The sequence below is a fragment of the Molothrus ater genome, chromosome 19 (assembly GCF_012460135.2).
Source record: "Molothrus ater isolate BHLD 08-10-18 breed brown headed cowbird chromosome 19, BPBGC_Mater_1.1, whole genome shotgun sequence".
Classification (NCBI taxonomy): Eukaryota; Metazoa; Chordata; class Aves; order Passeriformes; family Icteridae; genus Molothrus; species Molothrus ater.
Window position 1 is genome coordinate 9,730,200 of NC_050496.2, and position 27,895 is coordinate 9,758,094.

Consider the following 27,895-nt stretch of genomic DNA (forward strand, 5'->3'; position numbering starts at 1 on the left):
CCCCAGTGTCCAGCCTGGCCTTGGGCACTGCCAGGGATCCAGGGGCAGCCCCAGCTGCTCTGGGCACCTGTGCCAGGGCCTGCCCACCCTCACAGGGAACAATTCCTTCCCAATATCCATCCATCCCTGCTCTTTGGCAGTGGAAGCCATTCCCTGTGTCCTGTCCCTCCATCCCTGTCCCCAGTCCCTCTCCAGCTCTCCTGGAGCCCCTTTAGCCCCTGGAAGGGGCTGTGAGGGTCCCTGGAGCCTTCTCCTCTCCAGGTGAGCACCCCCAGCTCTCCCAGCCTGGCTCAGAGCAGAGGGGCTCCAGCCCTGGCATCATCCTGGAGCCTCCTCTGGGCTGTGTCCAGCAGCTCCAGCTCCTCCCTGTGCTGGGGCAGCTCTGCAGGCGGGCTCTGGCCTGAGGGCAGAGGGCAGAGCCCCCTCCCTGCTGCCCCTGCTGGGATCAGCCTGAGGGCACACGGCCGGGCACGCTGAGCTCCTCACCCATCAACACCTGAGTCCTTCCCCAGGGGGGATCTCCATCCATTGCCCACCCAGCCAGGTTTGTGCTGGGAGCGGCCAAACCCAGGTGCAGGACTTTGCACTCGGCATTTTTTCTCATGGAAAGATGATAAAGTTCTGGAATGTTCTGCCCGGGGAGGTGGTGGAGTCACCATCCCTGGGTGTGTTTAACAAAGCCTGGATGTGGCACTGGGTGCCAGGGTTTAGTTGAGGTGTTGGGGTTTGGGTTGGACTCGATGGTCCTGAAGGTCTCTTCCAAGCTTGTGTGATTCTGGGATTCTGCGATCTCCCGTTTCTGCCCCGCCGCTCCCCGAGGCTCTGCTGGGGACTCGTGAGGCGTTTTCCGGGCGTGTCTGAGCGGATCCATAACTATCTACAAAGGGAATCTGGGGGAGAGCATTGGGTGTAGCCATGACCGCCCTGCTGGGCTGTGGTGACATTCATCACTCCGGGCAGGAATCACAGAATGAAATAAACACAGAATATCCTGAGCGGGAAAGACCATCGAGTCCAGCTCCTGTCCCCGCACAGACTCCGCAACAACCCCACCCTGGGCATCCCTGGCAGCGCTGTCCAAACGCTCCAGGAGCTCCGGCAGCCTCGGGGCCGTGCCCATTCCCATTCCCTGAGGAGCCTGGGCACCCTTGGGGGGAACTACTTTTTAAAATCCAACCTAACCCTCCGCTGGCACGGCTCCAGCCGTGCCCTGGCTCCTGTCCCCGGTCACCAGAGGGAAGAGCCCAGCGCCTCTCAGAGCGGTGGCCTGCGGTGCCCCACCAGCAGCTTCATCGCACTCCTAAAGGCCGAGAGCTTTCCCCGTTCCTGGGGGCGAACAACTCCCCAGCCCCTGCGGGCTGTGCTCGCCGTCTCCATGCCCCGCCCGAGGCCTCCCGGGCCGGGCCGGGCCAGCCCCGGTCACCGCGGAAACGGAAACGCGCGGGGCCGGGGCCGCCGGGAGCGGGGCCGGTTTGAACGTTCGGCCGCCGCCGCCGCCTCCCCCGCCGTGGCCGCGACCCGCAGCCCCCCGAGGTAACGGGGCACGGCCCGCGGGGCCCGGCGGGAGGGCTGCGGGGACACTGGAGTGCGCCCCGGGCCGGGGCACGGCCGGGGGCCGGGGCTGAGCGCCGGGAAGGGCCCCGGGGCGGGCCCGGGTGTGCGGCTCTGCCGGCACGGAACGGGTTCATTGCTGAATGTGCCAGGAAAGGCCCCGCTCCGCTGGGGAACGAACGGCGCGGGAGCGGAGAGCGCTGCTCTGTGCGGTGCTGCTTCCTGAAGAACAGTCCTGACAGCTTCTTGCTTCTGCTGCTTGTAACTATCGCTCTACTTGATGTTTTCCCTCCTTTCTCCCCCCTCTTCTTAAAAAAAAAAAAAAAAAAAAAAAAAAAAAAAACAAACCCCAAACCTCTAATTCTAAGGAATACCAAGTTAGGAATGCGGTATCACACAAACGACTTGAGGTGTTTTATACAAATTGGGTGTAATGAGTATATTTATTGTGTGGTTGGCTATTCCGTTTCAAATCTAAACAAGCACATTCTTGTAGATTACACTGAGAACTTGTTATTTACAAAGAATCTGTTTTAGGTAATCTGTCTTCGATTTGTGTTTGTTTGAGCAAAACGCATCTAGTTTCACTTTCTGTACTGTTCCAAGTGCATCTTTGTGTGGCCTAAGACGAAGAGAGACTGATGTAAAAAAGAGTTTGACCTTTCTACATCAATGGCATTAATTTTGCAGGTTAATTTGTGTGCTTTCAACATGAGCAGTGAAGATGAAATAAAGGAAAGACTGGATGCGGAATTGGATCGCTGTATTGTGGCTATGAAACCCTATGTCCTTAACCTGCAGAATAGTTCAGGTACAGATGGTAAAATGTGCATTTAAACACTAATAACAAAGCCCTAGGGACTGACAATTATTATGTGTAATTAATTTAACCAGGCACTTCGTCTCTGGCATTACAAGGTACAGTTTTGATGGGAGTTTGCACAACTTCTAAAGTTGGATGTTTTAGGTACCTACTGCAATTGTTTGACCTTATCTGTCTTATTTTCATGATGTAAATGTGCTTTTGCACATTTACAATACATTAACATCAATCTTTAAAAACCTAGTTCAGTAGAAACTAAAGGGAATTTTAAAGGGAACTGTTTCTGAGATAGCAAATATTTTTTAATTATAAAGTTGTTAACATTTGTTCAGGAATGTGTATTGATAGGAACATCAATTAATAAATGATGTTGCATAAATCTAATTTTTACAACAAGCTGGTTATTATTAAGGCACAAACCCTACAAATTAAGAGCTTTATGTGTAAACATTTAACCAAATGAATAATTTCCTTATCTGATAGCAAATCTTGTGTAAATAGAGATTTATTGTTTTTAATGGATGAGGATTTATTGTGTATTTAAAGTATTAATGCTCCTGCAAGCTGTAAGTTGTAGTTTATGCAGTGAGTGCAGAATTCCTGGGGTTTCCAATTCCATGTTGTTTACAAAAGTGATGTAAACTTCTGTTATAAACATGAATTTATAGAAAATGTTTGTGGAATGTGTAAATTTGAACCATTTTTAAAGACTTGTTTTTAATCTAAGTCTTTAACCATTTATTTTATTTGGTTTGGTCATTTGGGAGTTTGTTTTGTTTTAAACTTTGGTGTAGAAAGGAGAAACGTACAAAATTGGTGCCAGTGATGGCTTCTGTTTTCTGCATGTGTTTGATTTGCTCTGAAAATGTATGGTCACCCCATAAATCTGTATTTTCAGAAAGAAAAAGATGCTCACTATGGATTAAAAAACTCTGCAAACCTTCAGCAGCAGGCGTAGGAATAGTGGGAAGGGAGAATCGAAACTTGTACGCAAAACTGCTGCTCCACATGCTGCAGAGAGGAGTTCTGAATGGTCCTTTCAGCCAGAAACCAGAGGAAGGAATGCTGAAAACTTTGCCTGCCTACATGGTGAGTGTCACTACTTTATGAGACAGACTTGCTAAAATGTATCCTGGAATTGCTTTTCCATCTTAGATTTGGCACAAATGTGACAAACGGTTCTGAATGGGTTGAGTGGAGCTCTGTGATTAAATAAAGGCATTTCTTGTAATTGATGCTGGGGAAACCTTGCAATGGGCAAAACCTTTTGTGTCTTCAAAATTCTGGTTTGAAGGCTTATGAAAATAGGTGTTTGAAGGAACAGAAAGGTAATCTTTTTCTAGTTCTTTGGAAAAATGTAATAAGAAATGTAATAAAAGGCCCTTGAGGCTTTCTTGTGTCCTAATCAGTAGATAGCTCTTGTGAAAGGAAAATTGTTCTTAAAGGTCTTGGCTTTAGTAGCCTGAGAATACTATAGAACTCACACAGGCATCATTAAAATTGCAGTTTGCTTTCTGAAGAACTGAATATGCTGTGTCAACCCTTGGCATCACCTTCAGTGACATAACAATGCCAATTTTTGCTAAAATTACCCATCCTGTAAGAAGTATTGGAAAATATTTACATTGTTGCCATGAATTCCCATGGGTTGGGAAGGTGGCATTTGCACATCTCACTGACCTCAGTGGAAAGGGAATGATTGTACTGCAGACAGTTCTGCAAGAAATGACATTGAGGGTGTAAAGAATGCCTCTGTGTAAATACATTCTCCTGTTGATTTTGCATTTGTTCTCATTCTAGTCAGTTTATTTTGATGAACCAAGTTCACCACGAGCTCGGAGCAGGCACGCTGGCTGCTTATCTGAGTGGATGGTGGGAGACCCGGGCAACCATGACAGTAATCTGTCCTCTGTGGAGGACTCATCTTCAACAACAGCTGCTGCACTTGGGTGAGGTTTCTGTCCTTGCTTCAGCAGGGTTTGATTTGTATTTAATAGCTGTAAGCTATGAAATGAGGAGTTTGGATGAGTTCATTGCACTCCCTCATGGACTCACCATCAGTGTTTATAGTCAGAAACCCTGGTAACAGCTTCAGTGTAATGAGAACTTCTAGACTGCTCTGTTCTTGCTTTTCTCCATTATGTCTTCTTCTCTGACTTCTTTACATCTCCTTCCATGTCCCATCCTTCTATCCTCTTTGTCTTCCTCTTGTTCTCCTCCTCCTTTCTGTTCCAGACACTTAACATGGAAAATCAAAGCCTACATCTGTTGTCTAAGGCCATGATGCTGAAAGCAGCTGTTTTATCAAATAGTTTTAACTGTCTTTTTCCCCATAGATTAGAAATATAAACAAGCACACAGATGGTAGATTTAGAGGTTGTTCTATGACTGTTGCTCACAGGTTTTTTAGAGGAAATGGAATAGTGGCTCTTTGCAGATAAGCAAGTTTTGCTGAGTGAGATTTAGGTTTTTGATTTGCAGCAGCCAGTGAGCTTAAACTGCATCCTCAGTCCCAGTCAGCTGAGAATAGAGCTGTTTACAGCAGGGGAAAAGGGTGAAATGTGTTGTTATTAAGGCTTATTTTCCTGTTGGCTTAGAAAGATGTCCCTGCAGTATTGAAGGAGTGACAAGCTGGTCATTTGGACACTTGGAAAACTTCAGCACTATTCTGTCCTAATTTGTGGGAATCTTAGGTAAATTCCAGTTTAATCTACTGTTCTTAAGTATTTGCTTTATGGATTATCTTACATAGTACAATTTTGTGCTGATTTTCAGGATCTGTGTTCCTTTTTTTTCTTTATGTGTCTTTATTTCAATCATGGATGGAATTTCCTCTTGTTTGCCCCTTCTAAAGTCTCATTAATGTTTAACCTTTCTGAAATCCTTGGTGAAGGAAGCACTCTTAGACATGGAGTGAATATTACTCAAGCTCAGTGGGTACTGTACAGGAGGAAGTGAATGTTTGCTCTACTTCTGCTTTCATTTCATTGTGTTAGAAATACATTTTCAAGTTTAGTTTCAGAAGTCCAATGCTTTTTTTCATGTCTTCATTTACATCTTTCATAAGTGGCCACCATTAGCTGTTCTCTTGTAGGCACACTGATGTTTATGCTGTTTATCATCATTTTTCAGTCAAGTTTTTAGTTTTCCAGCAGAGATTTGGATAAGTGACAGATGGAGACTTGCAAGTTAAATCACATTAATATTGAGTATCATTAAACTCTTCTGTATCCATTAAATGTGTGTAATTCTAACAATCATTTCAAAAGTTACTCTTATGTCTGAGGTCTCTGTATCTCCTTTTCTTGAGGATTAGGGGCTGTTCTGGTTGCTTGCAGTCAGGCTCTGATAAGAACCTGTGGTTTTGATAACAGACTTGTGGTTTAAGACCAGAGGCAGACAATGGAGAATTTCCAGTTGAGTTATGATATTACTGATTTGGGCTTGGTGATACAGAGAATTCACTGGAAAAGGAATGATTCTGGTTTTGTTGAATTGTGTTAGAAACACATTTTCAAGTTTAGTTTCAGACAGACACAGAAAATTGTTAGAAGGAGCTGTTCAGATATCCTTAATTAAAAAAAAATAGAGTTGACATTATGAAAACAAGGAATGTATCATGTTTCAGAAATGCTTTTTGAGACCTTGGAGGAATTTTTGTTCCTGTTGTGCCATGTCAGGATAGCTGGCCTGGGTCTGACCAGGTTGTGTCAGTCCCTGGGAGCAGCAGCATCAAGTCAAAGTGTCACTCTGGGTGTGAGAGGCAATAAAACAGTATCAGCACAACTCTCCTCTGTTAGGCCAAATTTAGCCCACTGAAATCTCTACAAGGCCCTATTTGTGGTGTAAAAATGCACCTGATTACTCTGAATTCCTGACTTGTGCTGTCAGCTGGGGTGGGATTTGCATATTCCCCCCTCTTCATCCTGAGGTGCAGTTCCACCTATTCCCTCCCTTCTTTGCCACAGTTTTTCTTTCTTTTCTACCTGGTTTATAGTAGAATACTGGAATTGGATGTCTTCTCCCACTTTGTGTCTGAACCTAAGATTCAGCTTGGCCTGGCAAAGTTCCCAAAGTTATTTTTGGTGTAGTGAAGCTTAATTTCACTTTCCCCTTCTATCCTGTGGGAATGAAGCAATGCCTACATTGGTAATCAGAGTGGTTGCCAAGACTCTGCTGAGTTCTCTGGAGACCTGCATTGCAAATTATTCCCTAGATTGCAAATTATTCCATGCCAGGAGAAGCAAGTAAATGTAATTGAATAATGTTACTGGTTTAAAGGAATTAAAACTCAGGGGTATATGCACACCTCTGCTGGTGGATACTTGGACCGCGAGTGGGGCTGTGTCTAAGGAAATCTGAATTTGTGTTGGAAAATTTTGATAGTTCTGCAGATTACATAAATTAATCTTCACTGCAATAAGAAACTTAATTTTCCTGCAAGTTTTGCAGAAAAATACTGAAGGTAAATATTTCAGCTGTTGTGTTTTGAAAAATACAAGATATTTACATATTTAGTATTTACTTAAATGTGACCATGTTAAGATATTACCTATATCCAACATATAGCTCCTGGTTTTCTTTGTATTTACAATTTTGAATGAGCAATCAGTGCAGGTGAAACTGTAATATATTAAATATTTCTGGGTGTGCAGTTTGTAGGGAGAGCCAGCAGATGGTGACCGAGTTCCACTGTATTTGTCTCCCTCCTCTGAATGTGCACTGGGAAACTGCATCCCTGGGCATGGAATTTGTGTGGTTGGATGAAAATTTTGCATTCCAGCCATGACTCAGTTCCTACAACATTTTCTCAGGGCAAAATAGATAATGTCAGTGAGACATGTTTGAGTAACTGCTTGATGTTCTTTATCTCAAGATTCTCTCCTTTCAAAGACCCAAACAAACAGAAATTCTTTTCATAGTGATTTTTATCTTGCAATACAGATAATTCTGTGTTGGACAATTTTGACTTTTCCATATGAAGTTGTTTTTCTGCCTAAATAAAAGCCTTAGAAATACAAACCTTACTTGCAAACTGGGGTGTTGATGAATAAATCCAACCTGCTGGGACTGGAAAGGTGCAGCTTTATTTTGAAATGTGAGAGGGTTGGTTTGAGAAATGTTTAGATTGGTTTGAACAGAAACCTGGGCTTTTTGACCCTGTAGGAAAATTCTACTCTCTGTTTATAGAGTGTGGCTGAAAACATTGTTAAAGGTTAGTGTGTAGTCATGTGGACCAGGAAGAATCAGTGAATTTCCCTCACTTTGTTCCTGGATGGAATATTTACTCATCTCCTTATTGGCAGCAAATTGCTGCCTCCTCCCGTGCCAGCTCCCTGCTTGGGCTGCAGCAGGAGGTCACAGGTTGATGTCAAAACTCTGCTCATCCTTCACTCACCTGCAGTGGGAGGTAAAAGAATTTATCTTGTGCTTTTTGGAGCCTGACTTGTATTAGCAGGAGGCTGGAAAAGGTAATGGACAGGTGGTACATATTTGATAGGAGCAAAATTGTGTTCATCCTTTCAATCTTGTCAAATTCTGGTTGTACAATCAAGTAAAGGAGCTTCCTTTTCAGTTCCTCTTCAAAAGAGCAAATACAGAACTAAGAATGCATCTAGGCTGTTGTCTTCCCTTTGGTGAATTTGCAAATATTACAGGTAGCTTGGGTTGGCTTGTATTTGTTGATATTCCTGAATCTCTGAATGATGAGGGCATGAATTCTGTTTTCTCTCATTTTAACAATTGGAACTTTATTGCATTGTTAGGTAACCTGAGTATTAGTCAGAAAGGAAATGTGATGAAAGGGCAGATTTACTCACAGGCAAAGATTTATCTCCCTTTAATTAAAGGTAATTTTGTGTCAAATGAAATCTTGGTAAGAAATGCAAGAGACAGTCATTGTGTTATCATAATCCTTTTGATCTTTTTTACCCCTAAGACTTTGCTTATCTGAACTATTTACTGCTTTGTAATTGTTATTGTGCATCCATACATGCTGTTTATATGGGATTTATTGGTGCTGGAAGGGAAGGTAGGCTCCCAGTTGTTGTATTTCTCTGTTCCCTGCTGTTCTGATGAAAGCTGGGGCCCTGTGCTTTCTGAAAACTTTGTGTTTGTCTCTCTAGAAGTGACTGGTTTATATTGTACATCCAACACTTGTTCTGTTCATAAACACTTCATTCATCTCAGTGTCTTTTTGGCATAGCAGCCATCTCATTTGCTGCCAGATGGAAAGGAAGGGAGGTATTGAATGGTCTGATTTGACTTTTATATAATATGACCAGTCATAGGAAGGTGAAGGGACCAACAGCAGTTTTTAATTACCTTAATACCTGTGGATCTGAGAGTGGAGTATGTGCTGAAGGGTGTTTCACTACTGTTTTGGATCTTTTGCTGCATCAACACATCTAATAAATGCTTAGAACTTCTACTTTATTTTGTTCTTTTTCCTCCTGCTCTGGGGCTGAGAAATGTCAGTGACCAGGTGCAGCAGTGACAATTCTCCTCACCTGTCTGCTTATCTTCATTTCCCTTTGCTCAAGTGTTTTATTTACAACAAAAGCTTTTCCAGAAAATCTCTCTGCTGGACAGAGCACTTGCTCCTGCTGTGCTTGTGTCCTGTCTTGTGGGCACTTCTTTACCATCCCTCATAAATTCCACTGTAGTCCATAAAACAGAAATGAAATGAAACCAAGACAATCTTTGGGACTTGTTCCTCTCCACCTTGGCCTTTCAAGGCACTGCCTTTGTACAGAGCTGTGTGTGTTGTTCCTTCCCTTTGTGTGTTATAGGATCATTTACCTTGTTCTAACCTATTTTTTGGTCTTAAAAGTCTCCCCTATGGTGCAACCAACCATCACCTTAATTCCTCTTTCTTCTCTGAGTCACTGGACTCCATCTTAGGTTGTTTCATATTCTTAGCAAGATTGTTTCAAAAGCATTCTCCTAGATCAGCCCTCTCCTTAGCTTGGATTTATCCTAAAATCCTTTGGGAGCTGTTGGGTCATGTAGTAAAAGAAAACAAAGAACACTTTTTAATGTACTGTCATGTACACAATATTTCTAGTGGGGTTTTTGGTGTGGGGTTTGATGGTGGTGTTTTTTTAATGGAACACTTAAGGCTTTTGTTTGCCTCTAACATGAAATTTTTATCTTTTTTCTCCTTTTTCTTTTTTCGATCTTTCCATCTTGACAGTTATTTTCTTGTATATATTTTACCCAATTCTATTCTGTGATGAACATCCTTTGTGTGCCACAAATCGCTGCAAATGAACTCCTCTCTTTCTGCTTCCTCCTGTCATTACTAGCAGGGAAAGACTCAGTGAGAAGCCATCAGTAATGTCCCGTTGTCTGAGCTCTCCTCGCCGGACAGATGAAGATGACCTAGGCACGTCACTGTCTGTAAGATGCTTCTCCTTTTTCTCCTAAAGCTCTGCTTTCCCTGAGTTTTGTATATCCCTGTAAAGCTGTTATTTCCAGATGTGTGGGTCATGATCCCTGTGTGAAGGTGCAGACATTTGGGAGGGAGTGGTAGGGAGTGTTGAGCTTTTTTCTGCTTTTTGCCATGGTCAGGATTAAATGTGCTGGAGGGTATTGTTGGGACTCAGATGTTTATTAATTCTTATCTATGTTACATCTCACAAACCCTGAGCTCTACAGCACTTCACTCTAACAAACTAAAAATGGAGCCCCATCTCTCTTTCTGTAAGGATAGACTGTCCAATTAAGAAATGACACCTCAATTATTTTTACTTTTAACCCAATAACCAACCACCCATGCCCTGTAATGTGGATTTTTATCCAATTACACAAAACCACCCAAACCCATGGAGAAGAAGATGAAGAAGAAGGAGCAGCCTCCACCCTAAAACCTCCATCTTGCTTTATATCTATTACTGTATTCTAAACCCTTAAACTCTAAGTTTTCCACCCTGTGATATCACACACTTCTATTCAAACTCCACACCCACAATCTCAGTTCTGTCATTCCATTTTGGAAGCTTCTCCAAGTTTTCTCTTGGGGGTCGGTGCCTGGCAGCACAGAAAATCTCAAATTCTCAGTAACCAGGGTTCCAACAAGGGAGGACTAAAGCTCATCAAAATCTGTCCTCTGCAGTGCAGGGGAAGAGAATTTCTTGTAGGATGCTGAGTTCATCCTAATGCTTGACCTCTGTTTAGTGTTGTTGTGTGTCTGCTGCATTGTTTTCCCCGGGCTTGGCAATGTGCCTGCATTGACATCATCTTGTATTTTGCAATAACAGATTAAAGAAAGCTGCAGAGATGCCTCTGGCTCTGTTCAGTGATGGCTGACCTCTGAAAGAGTGAATTTTGGACAGTTTGTTTCATCAGACTTTCCACAAGGAGCATTTTGACTGATGAAAGGGCATTGAACAGGCTTTGTCTGAAACCCTTTTAGTCCAACATATTCAATGATGTTGTTTATATAATTGCAAGCCTTGCACTGACAATTACTCCAGACAAATGTGTGATACCAAGAAATGTGCTGTTTACCTTCTAAAATGTGCTCTGTGGCCTTGCAGTGTCCTTCACCACACCTAGAGCAGCCCTCACCCCTCTGTGAGCACTGAATTTCCTGTTTGTTCCTCCAGCTCTGCCCACGCTTCATTTTTGATTCTATCAGAGGAATAGTTTAGAAAGATTGCAGCTGGGCACAGTTGAGGATTTTATGAAGTGCAAATAGGATAAACTGGAAGCTGCTTTCTGAGGAAATTTGTGTTCTGCTGTGCATCTGCAATACAGGATTAGCAAGGGGATGGTTTATCAGGGCAAGTTACAGGTGCTCAGTGGGCAAAAATCAGTGTCTGTACTCTAGGCTCTGATTGCTGGGAATGTATTTATGTGTGTGTTGATTGCATGTATACAAATGGAATTTAAATACAGAAATGCCATCATTAAAAATAAAACCACATGCTGGCTTTACTACATGTCTCCTTATTGGTTTCCTGTTTATTTTACTTCAGGAAATATTCCTTATGGAAGAGTTATTGTAAAAAAAAATTATATTCTTCAGTTGAAACCTGGATTTGGAGCTTTAAAGGTTTTTAGGGGAGTTTTGCTGCTTTGGTTTGTTTATTTTTAATATTTTTTTTGCTGTTATTGCTGGCTCTGCTGTAGCTTCCAGGTCAGTGTTGGACAAATCACTGCACTTCATTGTTCTTCAGCTCCATATACTGGATTCTCCTGTGATTACAGCTCTAAAATGGCCTTTAAGTGAACCAATCCTCTCTTGCTTTGCCAGTTTGATAATGTTTGGCTGGCTGGAACAAACAATACCTTGTTCCATTGACAGGGATGTTCTGGGATTTCACAAATGTTCTGGCATGGTTCAGGCCCAGGTAGAGGAGCAGGGAGACTTTTAAGAAACATTTGAGAAACATTTAAGAAACATTTAAGAAACATTGAGAGGTGCCTCAGCCTAGTGTTGAGTAACAACAGCCCAAGCTTGCTCACTAGATGCTTGTGACAAATGAGATTTAAAGAAAAGGTGCTGGCAGGCCCATACACAAACCTCACTTCATGGACAAAGTAATTCAGGCTTTAGTGTTGTTTTTTAAATACCTGGGCCAAGGAAAACGTTCTGGACCAGCTTTCCCCATTAGATCCATTAAATGTTGGTAGTTGTTACCCCACAGGAAAAACCTTTCTTCTGAGAGGCATTCCCTGGGACTTTGGCAGCAGCAATAACCCAGCCCTGGCTGAGTGCTGGAAATCAGAGAGGAGCCTTGAGCTGGGCAGCAGCTGCTCTGTCCTCTGCTTTGAAACCATCCCTGCCTTGGTTTCCTTCCATTTTTAAATCTGCTTTTTTATTGGGAGGCTGATGGGTGATCTCTGAATTCTGCATTAGCCCCAGGAAAGGCACTGTGGAAATGAATAGATGCCTGAAAATTGAATATTTTGGGTTTTTTAGTAAATTCACGCTCTGTAAAGGAGACCATTGCTTTGGAAATAAATAAAGAAGAACATTAAAGTGGAGATCCAGGCTGATTTATCCTCTGAGCTGCCTTCTCAGCCCAGTATCCTCTGGAAACTGTGGAAGCTGTCAGAAGTATTGTGACACTATTAGGAAGTGCAGTGTAGCTATGGCCAAGTCAATGAGAAATTTAATTTTAAATTAAAAAAATAATTGCCAACAATGCTGATATTTTCTTTGACTTTTTTTATGTTCCAGGATGATCAACACAAAAGAAAGTTTTCATTTGATGATGATGACCTCGAAGCACGGCTCAATAGTTGGAATCTTGGGGTAAAATATACTGAGTACTTCTTTATTAACTTGCAGTGGGAACTTCTCAGTAGTGTAGTTTGCTTTCTGAGCTTAGCCAGCAAAACTTTGTGTGGGAATCAGTCTTTTAGAAATGAGTTGCTAAGGCTTGGAAAGGTTATTTATGAATGTATGAGAAGAAAACATTGAAATTTTAAGTAATAATAATCTTCACAAATTTAATATGGTTACTCATAAATCAGGCCAAATAATGGCTGCTGGTCAAAACCAAGAGTCTTACTCTGGTAGAAATTCAGAAAATTCTTGATGACTCTGTAATATTATTTTTTATTTATACTTGTATTAATGAAAGAAGACTTTGGCTTTCTTTGTTTATTTTTTTTAACCAAAGCAGAATGTGTAAGTCATTAATACAACTCAGTTTTTTTTGGTCAGTGTGCCTCCTTTTTAAAGTGTTCAGGAGGATTTTCTGTGTGTTCACCTCTTTCTTCTCCTTTTAATAATTCAAATTTATTACTCTTATAAGAGTATTCCCTTGGTTGTATTTTCTGTGGTATTAGTCCATGATAGTTCTAAGGAGACAATGAAGCACCTCTTCTCTGTAGATGTATTTTAATGTATTTTTTCTGTTGTGTTATTTTGTCTTTTTTGTAACCCTTTCACTTGTACCACCAAATCTTTAACCTCTTTCATTGGAATTAATATTCTTATAGCAATTTAGTTTTGTTAAGATCACTTTGATTTTAACAGGGAGGTTTCTTCTTTCTTTCCTTCCTTATTTTGGCTTGTTCTCCTAGGTTGAAAGCTCACAGAGTTGCAGCCAAAGTTAGGAGTGATGAGAGTTTAATGAAATAGTTCAGCCTTGTTTTTTGAAAAAGAATCACGTATTTTCATGTTGTCATTTTAATCAGCTGCCAAATGATCCTTACTCTTCCTGCACTATTGTCAGTCCAGAGGGATATGACAGCATTTAAAAATCTTGCCTATTACACTCCAGGTTTTTCATGGATGGCCAAGTTCTCTTTAGTGCAATCAGAAATGATAACAGAGAATATTCATGGTTTTCTGTCCTTCTTGGTGTTTCTCTGGCTTTTTCCAAGCTGAGAGTGGAGATGGGTGTGTCAGCATTGTGCAGGTGCCTGAAACAAAGGTGCAAACACTTGCAGATTTTGAATATTTGGGCTGTATTTATCCATTGGATGATATGAGCAGAAAGCTGTAATACCTTGAGCTTTTAAAGCTGCTTTAAGGGGGAAAACTTGCTCATGGCCATTTTACAAATTACACCAACTGATGCTGACAAAGGATCTCTTTATATCCTGCATTTTTATATCAGTGTCAATCTGCCTGGCTGCTTATCTCTTATCTCTGTCATTTTATTTGTATTTTATTTCTTTCCCTAATTGAAATTCCAGTTTGCAATCATGTTGTGCTGATAATGGCTGGTTATTAAAGTGTGATGATCCTCTGCTGATACAGGAGCTCCCTTGGATAACAAATTGGCTACCGTGGCACATAAATCAGTTTTTCAAGTCTCCTCTCCAGGGATGGTAATTAAAGAAGTCGCTCATGAGAGACTTTGATTGCCTGATAAGACTTGTTGGGAGTTACCTGACAAAGGGGATTGGAGGTTGTAAAGGAGAGGTCTGTGAGGGGTTGTGCTGAGCAGCATTGCCCTGCTGGGGATCACGGCCTCCAGTGGCTGCTGAAAGGGTCAGGAAGTTTTTTACACTTAAAGAATATGCCACTGCTAAAAATAAAAAACCCCACGAAACGATCCCTTGGAATCTGTAAGGTTTGAGTGTCAGATGTGGCTGCTGTTATTTGCAAGCATTTAAATTGCCATGGGAGCATCTTGCTGTCCTTTAATTGCTACTCCCGGCTGCAAATCGTTTGGGAAACTTCATTTACAATGATCCCACCTGAGATACAGGAGACCCTTGACCCAAAACATACTTCAGTGGTGGGAGAAGATAGGAAAGGAGATACAGGATGGCTTTCACTTTGAGCTGCCTGGGCTAAAGAAGAGTTGTTTTGAAAAGCTTTTGCAACTTTCCTTGGGTTTTTTTGGTTGTACAAGGCTTTTTGTCAGTAAGAATCCCTGTAAATTTAGGAAGATGTGAGTATTTCAGGTAATGTATGCAGACCATGCTTTTATCCAAGAATCTGCAAATACCCATCTAGGTGAGACAGCCCTGGTGTCTTCCAGCTGTGAGGTGCTGCTGAGCCCTCACTGCTCCAGCTTGGGGTTGAAATGACCAGTTCTAAATTGTTCATTTATTTTTACTGTTATCTTTCAGCCTCCTCCTTTGTTAATATATTTTAAATTTCCTCTTCTTCAAAGTTCTTGTATTTTTAAGGTCACATTCTGGATGTGTTTTCAGTTTTTATGATATACCCACATCAGTGATTGAGATTTTATTTTTTTTTTTTAATATTAAAAATATTGTGGAAAGTTTTGGGAAATGCTTTTATGAGTTTTCTACTAAGCTGAGAGGTCACATCCGGAGGCTTCAGATATTTGTTCTTAATAATAACATTTTCTACAGGAGAAGTAAATCTGTTGTGTTACTTTGCTGATATTGTTACTTTTTGTGAATAATAAAAGAATTTTCCCCTTTTCCTTGCAGCATTCCTGATTATCCCTATCAAACATTTTATGATTCACGTTCTTTAGATTCTAAGCAAGCATGAGTAAATGTTTGAAAAAAAAAAAGTTGAGTTTTGATTGTGATAAATTTGCCTTTCATACGTGGAATACTAATTTACACTCGTTTTACATATATTATAAAATGTGTTTTTCTTAGCCTGTACTGACTGTTATCTAAACTGGTGTGGGGACTGTCCTTTATCAGGTGTTCATGCCTCGAAGGTGCATTTGCAATGTAGAAAAGCAGAAATCCTTTTGTGTGGCTGTTTGGAGGGAAAAGTTTCAGGAGCTGGAGCTGAGACAAATAAATACCAGTAATCTTTGGTCATGTTGTTACTTTGAACTTTTTGTCATTCTTCAGCCATCCTGAAACATAATAAAAGTAACCTGGGCTAGGGGAATGAGAAGAACTTTAAGGTCCCTTCCCAGACTTTTCTGTGATTCTGTGGTCTTATTTCATTAACAGCTGACAATAAATTTCTGCATATTGTTGCAACTCTAGTGCACTTTATGAGTGAAGGGAAGGTGACTATCTCCTGTTGGGGTGTCTCACAAATAATTAAATCTTGTGAGAGATGTGTAGTGCCAGGAAAAGAACCTCGTTGGATAATGGAATTAAACTGCCTTTTTTTCCTTTTTTTTTCCTCTTTAGCTGAGCTTTTTCAATTGTAGACAAACATAATTTTTGGATTAAAAAAAATCAAGTTACATAAAGAAACAGCAATTAATTAAACCCCAGCAAATTCTTCCTTCACCTGTCTTTCTCTCTCTTTCATGATGCCTGTGGTACAGTTTCATTTGTCACCAAACTGTAGCCAGTTTTAGGGGTGACAAAGCATGTCTTTCAAACATCCCAGGAAATTCAGCACATCATTTCAGGTGGAAAGCACACAAAGAGATTGCACCCTGGGGAAACAGCAAAGGGCTTTTTAATCAGGGAGAAGAGGATTTTTCATCACTGGAATTCAGCCAGGACAAGAATTAACTCTGTGACAGCGTTCACAGGGGTCCGAGGATGAGGGAAGAGAGGAGGATCTGACTCCACGTTTCAGAAGGCTGATTTATTATTTTATCATATATATTATATTAAAACTATACTAAAAGAATAGAAGAAAGGGTTTCATCACAAGGCTAGCTAAGAATAGAAAAAGAAGGAATGAATAATAAAGGTTTGTGTCTCAGAGAGTCTGAGCCAGCTGGGCTGTGATTGGCCATTAATTAGAAACAACCACATGAGCCCTATCCCAGATGCACCTGTTGCATCCCACAGCAGCAGATAACCATTGGTTACATTTTGTTCCTGAGGCCTCTCAGCTTCTCAGGAGAAAAAATCCTAAGGAAAGGCTTTTTCAAAAAATATCATGGCTACATTAACTCTTTAGCTTTTCCCAGAAGTGATGTGAGGCTGACTGAATGCTCAGTCTTGCCCAGAAGAACTTATCCTGGTAAATGTGACTGCCTAGGAAAGGTTTGAGAAGTCTGAGACCAAAGAAATTCCCTGGTTGGTGGCTGTGTTCCCTTCTCCTTCCTTGGAGCCAAGTGTTCTAACACAGGGTTAAGGGATGGAGTGCTGGGAATTCCTGGGAGGCTGCAGCAGCAGTGGATGCTGTGCCTGCTCTGTGTGCTTGGCTCACATCTGCCTGTGTCTTTCCAGTCTAGTTAAGCTCAACCATTTCTGCACAAGCCATTTGATTATCTTTTGTTTGGTTTCTCAGTCTGGCTGCTTACTATAAACATACCTACTGTATATGTTGTGGCCTTGGAGGGCAGCAGTGCTGGGAAAACTTTCCCACAGTGAACTCCAAATGGTGTCGAGACTTCAAAAAATAAATTCAACTTCCATGCTGACAAACAGCCTTCATGTGCTTTAATGTCCTTCCACTAAGACTGCAACAGCAGCATTAAAGTGAACTTCCCTACAAATTATGATGTTAGATAAGAACGTCCTTACTCAAATTTCCTGAAGCTACTCAGCAGTTATTTCTGTAGGGAACATGCTGGCTGACTGGGTTTGGTAGATTAAAGTAAGAATTTAGGGCAAGGTTCAGTTTAGTTGTTTACCATTTCAAAGTCTTAAGTGTTCTTAACTCTTTCATGTGTGTTTTTGCCATCCTTGTTTTGAAAACAATCCCATTTTGTCTTTGATGAAGCTTAGGGGGGAATGTGCAACAAGCCTGCAGATGCAAGTGTGGGGGTTTTATTCCCTGAATCTTAATATTTACAGTATTCTGTGAGAGGACTGACCCAGGCTGAAGTTGGGCATTATTGCAGATACCCATCCCTGGAGAAACATCTTCCAAAGAGTGGAACAGGACTTTGGAGGGGTAGTTTGGAACCATGACTTCAGTGTTGTCATTGTTGTGGTATTTACTGAGCAAAAGAGCAAAGCTTTGGTGGGAATTTCTGGACTGGACCATATTTTCAGCCTGAGGGATGGAATGTAATTGATGAGGATGAGACTTGTGGAAGTACTTAAAGCTCAAAATCGTGCTTTTCCTGAACTGTCCTTGCTTTTGGGAGAAAGCATTTCAACTTTTGTCAGTGCTTCACTCATAACTTCCACTGATAGCTTTAAAATTGTATAACTCATAAATACTTAGTTTTGACTACTTTAGGTGTTGTTAAAATAAATAGAAATGAAAATACTGAAGTTACAAATTATGGCTGATTTCCCTGAAATGCGGTTTTGGAATTCTATTTTTACGTACATTTCTGCAATACTTTTTTATCAATTTAAAATTTAAATAAGAAAAAATATATATTTTAATGAAGTAGATTATCTCTGTTAGATGATGGGGATTTCTTCATGGGGATCTGATCACCCAACACCTTCACAGCTCTGGTTTAGGAGAAAGAGAAGGTGACCATTGCACTCCTCACAAATTGAAACACGATTTCTTGTCAGACTGCCTAATAGAGCAGGGGAATCCAAAATCTTTTCTACAAAGACATTCAAAATACCATTTCTGTTAAGAAGTGGTATTTACAAATTAGAGTTCAGTTCTAGTTCAAATAAAGATGTCTTTCATGATGACATTTATTTGGTTCATACTCTTAAAAAAGCATGTGATTTACTGCTCTTCTCATGGCAGTCCTTCAGTTTCATACATATGTATTTTGGCTTGTCTTTGACCTTTTGCTTATTATTTTTAAATTTGCATGTTTCTCATAAATACAGACTTTTTTTTTTCTTTTTTGGGGCATTCTTTATTGTGATATTCCCTCTTTAATGTGGTTTAATTTGGAGAACAAGAAGTTTTGCAGAAGACCAGCATGAAAAGAATGAATGTTGAGGCATTAAATGTTTACAGATCAGTTTAAGTGGATATAATCCACAACAAGTAACAAAGTGGGAACATTTAACTTCAAAGCACATATGGCTGCTGTTACAAAATCAAGAAATGCAACACTTGGGCCCTACAAAGTATTAGAGACACATTTTCCTTCTTTCCCATAAACAAGTAGGATGTACCTTAGCTTTTCAGATGGTTTTGAAGTGAAGGGTGCAAACAGCTGAATGCCATGGGCAGATAAAGGATTTTAATTAATTGTAAACATTTACAAGAATTTTTATATTACTTTGGCTTAAAAAAGCCAAAGTAAAGGGTGATTCTGCATGAGAGACAGGGCTTTGGGAAATCATGAAGCCTTTGAAATGTGGCTCTGCAGCCTCCTCCAGGTTCCACCAGATATTGGTCAAGGCTTCCCACTGCTCCCACTGATCGCAAACTGGGGAGTGCCTTGAGCTCCTGGCAAACACCTTCAGCCCTGGGCACGATCAGGAGTGTGGGCTGGATGGGGAAGTGGCCAAATTGAGGTGGGAGGAGGAATAGAATGCCAGTAAAATGTAGGTAGAAAATCCTATTGCAGGTGAAAATGTGTAGGACAAAGAAAATCCTCTAAAATTTTTCCACTTTGGAATTTCTGTGCCTTTCATTTCCCTCTTCTTGATTTGCTTTTCCTTCCCCTCCACTGGATCTCCCATGGTTGGTGCTCCAGGCTGATCCCACTCCTGTATTCCTCTCCTCACAGTCTCTTCTGTGGCCAAAATTCCTCTTTTTTGTGGCAGTGGGTGCATCCAGGATTCCTCCATTCCCTGGTGGCTGCCCATGGATTTTACTGCCAACACAGGATACTTTGTGTGAAGGAAAGTTGAGTGTAACTGTTTTAGTAAACTCCCTGACAATAAATACTGTTAAATGATTGGTTCCCTGATGCTTTCAGCTAATGCATTAAAATTTTGGGTAACACCATTCATTGAAATTGAATGTATGTGTTAAGTGTGTCTGCAGTGACTTCTGGGTGAAGTATGACAACTCAACGCCACACTGAAATCCTACATCACCTTTTGGGACAGGAAATGAATAATACTGTATCAAATTGAAATTTCAGAGGGATTAAGCCTCTTTTCCACTGATAAATTCAACACATAAATTTATTTCATGCTACTGCAGAAAGTGCAAGCATTTGATATGTTTGCCATGCCTCGTAGATCAACCTAATCCTACAACTTTTTTTTTTTTTAATGTGTATTGCAATCTCATTCATATTCCAGATCTCACTGCCACATTTTACAAGATTATACCCTTGAAAGCTTTTTTTGGGCATTCTGCTTTCTCTGTGATGTGATGTTTGAGCCTCCTTGTCTGAGAAAATGAGAAAGATAGAGTTGTCTGATAGAGGAAGTGGGTTGGGAACAATGCTTTGTCTCCAGTTCTTAAAAATAGTGATTAAGAGAGCTGTTTTAATTATATAGCCATGTTAATGAATTATTTCCTTATGTTTTGTCTCTATAACTTACATGTGTGGCTATAGTTTCAACGCACCCAACTGTAATTTTTCAAAAGCACTACATTTTAATCAGTACAATCTGTAAATGTATTCTAGCTTTATACTGATTTCAATGAGAATTCAGCCAACAAAGTTGGAAATCTTTTGCATAAGACTATGTGTGTAGCTGCCAAATATTTTTTATGATATGCATTGATGGAATTTTTACAACCACAAGAGGTGGGAGGAAAAAAGTGCAATTTTTTGGTCCAAAATTGCTGAGTAGATTTCCAACCAAATGATCTCTTCGGAAGATTTCCTATTTCTATAAGATTTAAGACATGTTGAAATCTCATCTGTGGTTCTTTGAGTGATGCAGTTCCTGTGCTAAGTATGGTTTAGTTACGATGTCTTGGACTAAATCAGACATTGTTGACCTGCTGATTTTTCTCTGCCTTGTTTTTCAGTTAGAAAACCCCAGATACCTGCGAGAAAAACGAGTGCCAAGGACTGTGGTAGGTATTTATATTCCCTTGCTATTTCAGAAGGGCAAACAAACCTTTTATGTTATTTTTAATCAATGGTCAGGATTGATTGTACTTGAATTTAGTGCTTTTGACTTCATTGGTTGCTTTGAACTTTTTCTTCAATAGATGACACCTAAAATTGACCTTGGGCAGAGCAGCCCCTCTCGGTACCACCAGGCACTGCTTCAAATGCAGGAGAAAGAGGTAGGATTCTTTTCCTTGGAAATTGGGCATTAGCAAGGAATTTATTGTAGCAGAAAATCTCATGGAAGAGAAGTTTGCTGAAGTGACAGGGCTTGTCATTAAATACTTCATGGATTTCCCAATTATTTAGGGAGTAAAAAAGACTTTCTGAACATATTTACCGGTCCTTTGAAAGAACTTTTAGTGGAGAGTTTGAATTCTAGGAATTTTCCAAATTACCTTTTAATAGAGGCAGTGAAACCTTTGATTTAGTGAGGACTTTTGTTTGCTTTCTATATACCTTTCAAATTGAGCAGATTTTGACCTTATTTCTGATAGGATCTACATTATTTCAGTATTTGCTTCATTTAGCTCCAATCCTCTTTTGGTCATATGGGGTTTTATTTTACTTCTTTGTAACTTTGTGAATTCCTGAGATTGCTGCCCAAGCTTGGCTGTCTAATTCTCTCACACCATGGTTTTTTGCTTTGAATATGTGTAAAAGTAAGATTTTGTGGTCATTTTCACCTTTTTCATGCTTTAAGGAAGTCACCTGCCTGAGATATTTTGTCACAAGCTGCTCATTTTATTTAAGACATTTCTTTTTTTGAAAGACAGTGAATTAAGGGCAGAAAGGGAAATTCAAGGTGCATTAGGAAAACAATTAATAGAATCCCAAACCCAACCAACCAATCATTAAAAAAACCCAACAAAAAACCAAGTCCAGCACTCTGCTCTGTTGTCTTCAAATTTTCTGATTTCAGCCATATGCTCTTGGAAAATTGAGACAATGTACATAGTTCCCTACCATCCAGAAGGACCTAAACCCACAAAGTACCTCAAATATGTCTGAGTTGGGGAGGAAAGGGCATCATCAGCAAAGCAGGAAAACATTCTTTCATTTCCTTGGTGTCTTGTGAGGACACATGGCTTGGAACTGCCATAAAGTTACTTCCATGACAATTCAGAAAACTTCTTTAGCAGAGATAATTGGTTAGCAGATGTTAAAAAAGGATGTGTATGAAATGTTTTCTGGTGCTACCTGGTTGCCTCACTCAATGCCCAGACAAGCAGCTGCACAATCCATGTGCCTTTCACTTTCTCTACTCTGCTGTTGACTGTTCTTCTGGATTGACAACGTTCAAACCAGCAGTGCCTCAGGATGAGGCAAGGTTTCATAAGATGTGAAAATAGCCCAAGAAATAAATAAATTGTAAGCACAGTGTTGTCATTTAAACAATATTTTCAAATTAAATAAACAGGAATCCATGCCGAGGAGCTACATAAAATACCCAGTTAATACTTTGCTAGTTCAGTGGAAAAATCCTCTAAGCCACACAGTAAAAAATCCAGGACTTTTTGCTAATGGTGCTCAACTGTGGGCTGGTTTGAACTGGAAAGGTTACAGACAGTGTTTCACAATCACCATGTGTGTGCTATTAACAAGAAAACTTAAATGTGTTTTCATCTTATTTTGTTTGTGAAGCTCAATTAGGAATAAAGTCCTTTTCATTTATAGAATGTGAATGTATTAACAGAGGAATGGTGCTGTACAAAAGGGTCCAGGGAACCATTAACTGTTTTCAACCTCTTTGTAGTACAAGGGGAGAACATAAAATAGGATAACTGTGGGTTTTTTTGCTTTTAACCTTTAGACCTTTGTTCATAAAGCATTCCTGCACCTGTTTAGAGTCTGTAATGCTGAACACATGGCCATGAGCAGTGATAACCACATCACAGCCCTGCGAGAACGCCGATGTCATCAGGCAGCGGCTTTTAGTCAGCTCTTCCCCAAATTCTTCTGACATGGATTAAACCATTTGGGAAATGGTCATTACTGAAGAATTGTGGGTTTAAACAAGGGAGATGCAACCCAACAGGAATAAATCCCTGTTCAGCAGGACAGCAAAGCACAACAGATGGGGTGATTGGCCTGTCTTGATAAAAAGGGAAAATGTCCCTTTGAACTTCACCTCTGGCCATCCTGTGTCACCCAGAGCTCCACGGGGCAGGGCAGGGGGAAAGGAAAAGTCTGATTTGTGATTTTTCAGAAAAACAGATTCAGTGCCATTGCTAAGATACAGGTTTGGAATTCTTCTAGAATGAGAAAATAAAATCAGCTATGTTAATAAACTGATTTCTTTTAACCTTTCTCAAACAGCTAGTTTATCTGATTTATCACTTTGAGACATTCTGGTGTTTCTTTAAAGAAGTTCTCTTTCTTAATTTTTCATTTTGTCAGTCTTATTTATTCTTAGCATTTTTTCTCAATTTCCTTCTGTTTCATTATTTTGTAAGCAAAGATATTTATTTATCTTATCTCAACAAAGGAAGTCTAAACAAATCAGAGGCATATTGGAAATAATTTTCACTTTTCAGTTGAAGGTTATACCTGGAATAAATTTGTACTGAGTTGTATACCAGCTCTTTATTTATTTTTCAGACAAACTGGCAAGCTCAATGCTTTATGCAATAAATTGTGAAGCTTCATTTGTCTAGGTTAACTGAGAACATAGAGTGTTTCCAATGCTTTTGTTGACTTTATCAGTCCTGTCACTCCTCTGTTTTGATTTTTGGGAATCCAGTGATAAAGCCTTTGGACACTGGAGCCACTTTTCCAGCCTCTTGTGTACTAAAGCAGCCCAGACTAAGTGGTTGTGCAGCTGGGAGCAGGAGAAATTGTGGGGAAGGCAGTGGCTGGGTTTTCAGGAGAACACCCCTGGGACAGCTTCCTCCAGTTTGTCAGCTGAGATAGGTGCTGTAAGATAACAGGGAACATAGAGAATGGGTAAAAGAAGTTTGTTTGTTGTTTTTTTTCCCCTGAAAATGCATCTTCAAGGATGCATTGGACCTTTGGAATTGTGGGGAAGGCGGTGGCTGGGTTTTCAGGAGAACACCTGTGGGACAGCTTCCATAATTTTGTCATGTGGGCTGGGGAATGAGGAAGAGGAGAGATGAAATAGGTGCTGTAAGATAACAGAGAACATAGAGAATGGGAAAAAGAAGTTTTGTTTTTTTCCCCTCTGAAAATGCATTCTCATGGATGCATTGGACCTTTGGAATTATGGGGAAGGCAGTGGCTGGGTTTTCAGGAGAGCACCCCTGGGACAGCTTCCTCCAGTTTGTCAGCTGAGATAGGTGCTGTAAGATACAGGGGGACACAGAGAATGGGAAAAAGAAGTTTGGGATTTTTTTCCCCCCTGAAAATGCATCTTCAAGGATGCATTGGACCTTTGGAATTGTGGGGAAGGCGGTGGCTGGGTTTTCAGGAGATCACCTGTGGGACAGCTTCCATCATTTTGTCATGTGGGCTGGGGAATGAGGAAGAGGAGAGATGAAATAGGTGCTGTAAGATAACAGAGAACATAGAGAATGGGAAAAAGAAGTTTGTTTTTTTTTTCCCTTGAAAATGCATCTTCATGGATCAAGGACCAGAAGTAAGATGAAAAACGAAGAGTGTTTTATGGGTTTATGAGTCAAGAAGTCTTATCTTTAGGATGCAGCCTTTTTAAAAAGCTATTTAGGACCTTCATCTTTGTAATCTTTATTTCTGTTTTTCTCCTTTTATTTTGGGAATGAGCACTCCCTTTTACTGCATGACACAAATTTTGTTTATAAAGATCATCAAGCCATTTATATGGTTTTACTGCAGCAGAAGTGTTGGGATCTAGTGATATATTTACATGAAGATAAAATCTGCAGTGCTGATACAGTTAAGTCGTGGTCTGGCTAAAAGGGCTCTGGATTGAAGGTGTTGAAAGCAGCAGATTTACTGTGCTTCTCACTTATCTGGCAGGAGATTATAACTTGAAACAGAGCAAATTGCATGAGGGCTGTGATATGGATTTCCCCCAAGAGGGACCATACAGAGAATGTAGGGAAAGGAATGCAGGGAGGAAAGAAAGTTGTAAAACTCGGGGAGGGAGAGTGAATAACACTGGCTGGTGTTAGCATGGAAGAGAGAAGGAAAGAACATTTGAAGATAAGAGTCCCTGCAATTAGGAGATGGTGATCAGTGGGAATTGTCCTGCTGGGTTTGATTTCTTCCTCTTAATTGCCCTGTTCCATAGTGAAGTATTTAAATATATTAAATTCATGCCAAATACAAGCAATAAATAAACCCAATATGGAGTCCTAAAAAAGAACTCTTGTAATTAAACCACTGTAAAATTAACATTATTGTGTCTTTAGCTACATCATGGATTTTATATTTTTTCCTCATTAAAAAGAAATATTTTTGTTCATACGTCCAAGGACGGTAAAAAAAATATCAGTATTGTTCTTTTGTGTAATATATTGAATTAAAAGTGTGTGCTCATGTCTGTGTGTGTCTCTAGAGTTTAAATCTTGGTGGATGGATATAGAAACATCTGTGTATGGAATCAGGAGAGCTGGATGCAGCTCAAGGAACCTCCTTAGATATGCTGGGGCTGTTTGTGCTTTTTAATAACAGCAGGAGAGTGGTTCTGATGAACTTTCTGAAAGCCCTTGAGTGGGCCCAAAAACTGAGTCTTACAGTAACTGGAGCTTCATGTGTTGGAATTTTTTTTCTTATTATCCCTCTGTTCTTCCAGTTCTCTTCCTTTGCTGTTCCCCTTCTTTTGTCATCCTGTTCACTGGGGACTGTCCAAGCCATACTTCTGCTCATAAATGTCATGCTGATTTCCAAGGGTAAAGATTGTTAAGGTTTTTAATTCTGGTTTTTAATTCTTGTTAAGATGTAAGAACGTGTGTTGCTTACTGTTCACACAAGTGTGACCCATATGAGGGGGCAAGAAAAGGCAGATATGACATAATGATGCCTTTCATTGTGATTTTCACTTTTCTGTAACTTTTTTTCTTGTGACAACTTGCTTCTGAAAACACTGTTTTATTTCCCCTTGAAAATATTCCAGGCAGTGACAGCAACTATTTTCTGGTTCATTTGAATTTTCTCCTTTTCTCCACAACCCCTGTGTCTGTTTTGAATGCAGGGTGTGATTTATCTGGAGAATCCAGTTGTAAACTGATTCTCACCACTGAGTAATCGTCCTGAGCAGGAATCTGCTCGTTCATATTTAAAATCACAGCAATCCTGACTGCTGCTAACACAATTCCTGCCTGATTAATGTCCTGCTCCCAAAAACATGTGCAAGTTGTCCGTTGTGTTCCTGGTGAGGAAGTCACATCCTGCCTTGCTTTGATAACTCTTCAGAATGTAATGTAATAAACCCCAAACCTTATTTTATTGCTAGACTGGTGTGAGACACACAGTGGATGTCAAGATGAGACATGTTTTCATAAACTGGCTGCTGATTTATAATTCCTGATAGCAGTCAGGCTGCTTGTGGAGATCTAGATGTACATGTACAGTTATTTATTTATTTTTTTTTGCAATAGTTTGTGAACTATGTCTTTAATTATTGCACATATGGGCTGGAGACATTGAGAAAGATCAAAGGGGTAGGTTAGCAATTCAAACTAGTGTTTTAACCAGTAGAATGTCCAGATGGTTGCCAAGCAGCTGAGAATTAATCTTTTGCTGCATGATTAATCTCTGCCTCAAAGTGTGTCTCTCTTAAAAAAAAAAAAGAGGAAGAAAGTTTGATTTCTTTTTTTTTTCATGTTTAGATTCTGATTTTTGAGGGAGAAAAGACATTGACTAGAATAAGTAGGCGCTGTACACTGTTATTTCTACTGGTGAAAAGAAGGTGGGAGCACAGTTTTAGTGGCTGCTTTAGGAGATCTTGAAATGAGTATAAAAAGTTCAGTAGCTGCTAAAATGCAGCATAAAAAAGAGAGGAATAACAGTGAGGAGAAAAAGTCAGTGTTGGTGACTGTATTCAGACTGATTCACTGGACTGGGCCCTGTGCAGAATTCCATGAAATTCTCGTGTGCTGCCTCTCATTATATTCATATTTCCCTAAATCCCTCTGATACCTCTGTGATTTCTGCATGCTCACAGATTCAGCTGGGTTCAGGTCTCAGTGCTGGCTACTGAAGATACAGCTTCTTGCATGTTTTGTGCTGTCTTTTATAAAATTGCATTTAATACTGCTGTGGCTAAGCTGTCTTAATTTCTAAACATATACTGAACTTTTTTTGGTCCCTGCTGATGTCAGTGTCTCCCACTGGTGGCAGACATTTGTTCCATGTGGAAGCGGGACCCTGCAAATAAAGCTGTTAAATAACAGGATATGTTGTAGTGCTAATATCCATGTTATGTTCATTGGCCAGAGAAAACATCCTTGAGAGCACAAATACCATTTCCACTTATTACAGTTGTTGGGATACAGAGCCGGGTGCATTTCTCCTTCTCTCTTCTCCTTCTTCCCACCACCCCCAGCATGGAAATCCATGAAAAATACATTGTTCTCTCTTGAAAGAGCCTAATGACATTTACATATGAATAAGAACAATTGTCCATTCAATTATTTCTCTGTATCAAGCGTTTATTAATTTCAATGTCATTTAAAAAGTCAGATTTTCCTTGATGGGGGAAGCTGGTAACATTTGATTTAGCACAAAGCCCTAAATTTTAGTAGCTATAAGAATGGGGCAATGTCATATTAATTTTTTAATTAAGTGAATATCCAGTTTCCTATTAAAGAGTAATATGTAAAAATATTGCAACTGGAAATAGCAATTGTATTGTTTTTGAAGAGTAAAGATACAAAGAAGAGTGGATATGTGGTGGGAATTATAAATGTTTGTTAGGTCAAATAATCCAGTCCAGATTATAAACATGGACTTTTGTGGAGGGACCTTTGAATCTGGGCAAAATGCCATGTTTATAAAGGGGCTTTTTACATTCTAATTTCTGGCTGTTCCACTTGTTTAATGCTGTTTTTATTTCAGTCCATCTCTGGTTTCCTGAGCTCTTTGCAGCAGAGAGTTTCCAAGACATTTATTTCACCTCAGTCATTGCATTGGACAAAAACATTGATGATATTCAACGCTGTAATTGGAGTGGTTAATGATGTATTGTTTCAAAATGTAGTTATAAGTTTGTTTATTTTCTGAAATGGCAAGTGAACAGTATTTTTTTCACATCCTGTAAACTGAATGCAAAGTTTTCAGCTATTCCATTTGAAAATGGAAGATTAGTTCCAATATTATTAAAATTTATATTTACTACTGAAACTTCTCTTCAAATATATTGTCATGA

At 40.1% G+C, this 27,895-nt stretch overlaps 1 protein-coding gene across 1 annotated transcript in view; it reads left to right on the top strand.

The window, feature by feature from the left end:
- The first annotated feature begins 1,478 nt into the window (after positions 1 to 1,478).
- Positions 1,479 to 27,895, top strand: part of CEP112 (centrosomal protein 112) — a 193,969-nt gene continuing 167,552 nt past the window's right edge. Inside the window, exons 1-8 of the mRNA XM_054516852.1 lie at positions 1,479 to 1,812; positions 2,242 to 2,362; positions 3,273 to 3,463; positions 4,175 to 4,323; positions 9,682 to 9,775; positions 12,564 to 12,638; positions 20,505 to 20,552; positions 20,691 to 20,768. Coding sequence (XP_054372827.1) covers positions 2,263 to 2,362; positions 3,273 to 3,463; positions 4,175 to 4,323; positions 9,682 to 9,775; positions 12,564 to 12,638; positions 20,505 to 20,552; positions 20,691 to 20,768 — 735 coding nt within the window. The 5' untranslated portion in view covers positions 1,479 to 1,812; positions 2,242 to 2,262. The remainder of the gene's footprint in view (positions 1,813 to 2,241; positions 2,363 to 3,272; positions 3,464 to 4,174; positions 4,324 to 9,681; positions 9,776 to 12,563; positions 12,639 to 20,504; positions 20,553 to 20,690; positions 20,769 to 27,895) is intronic.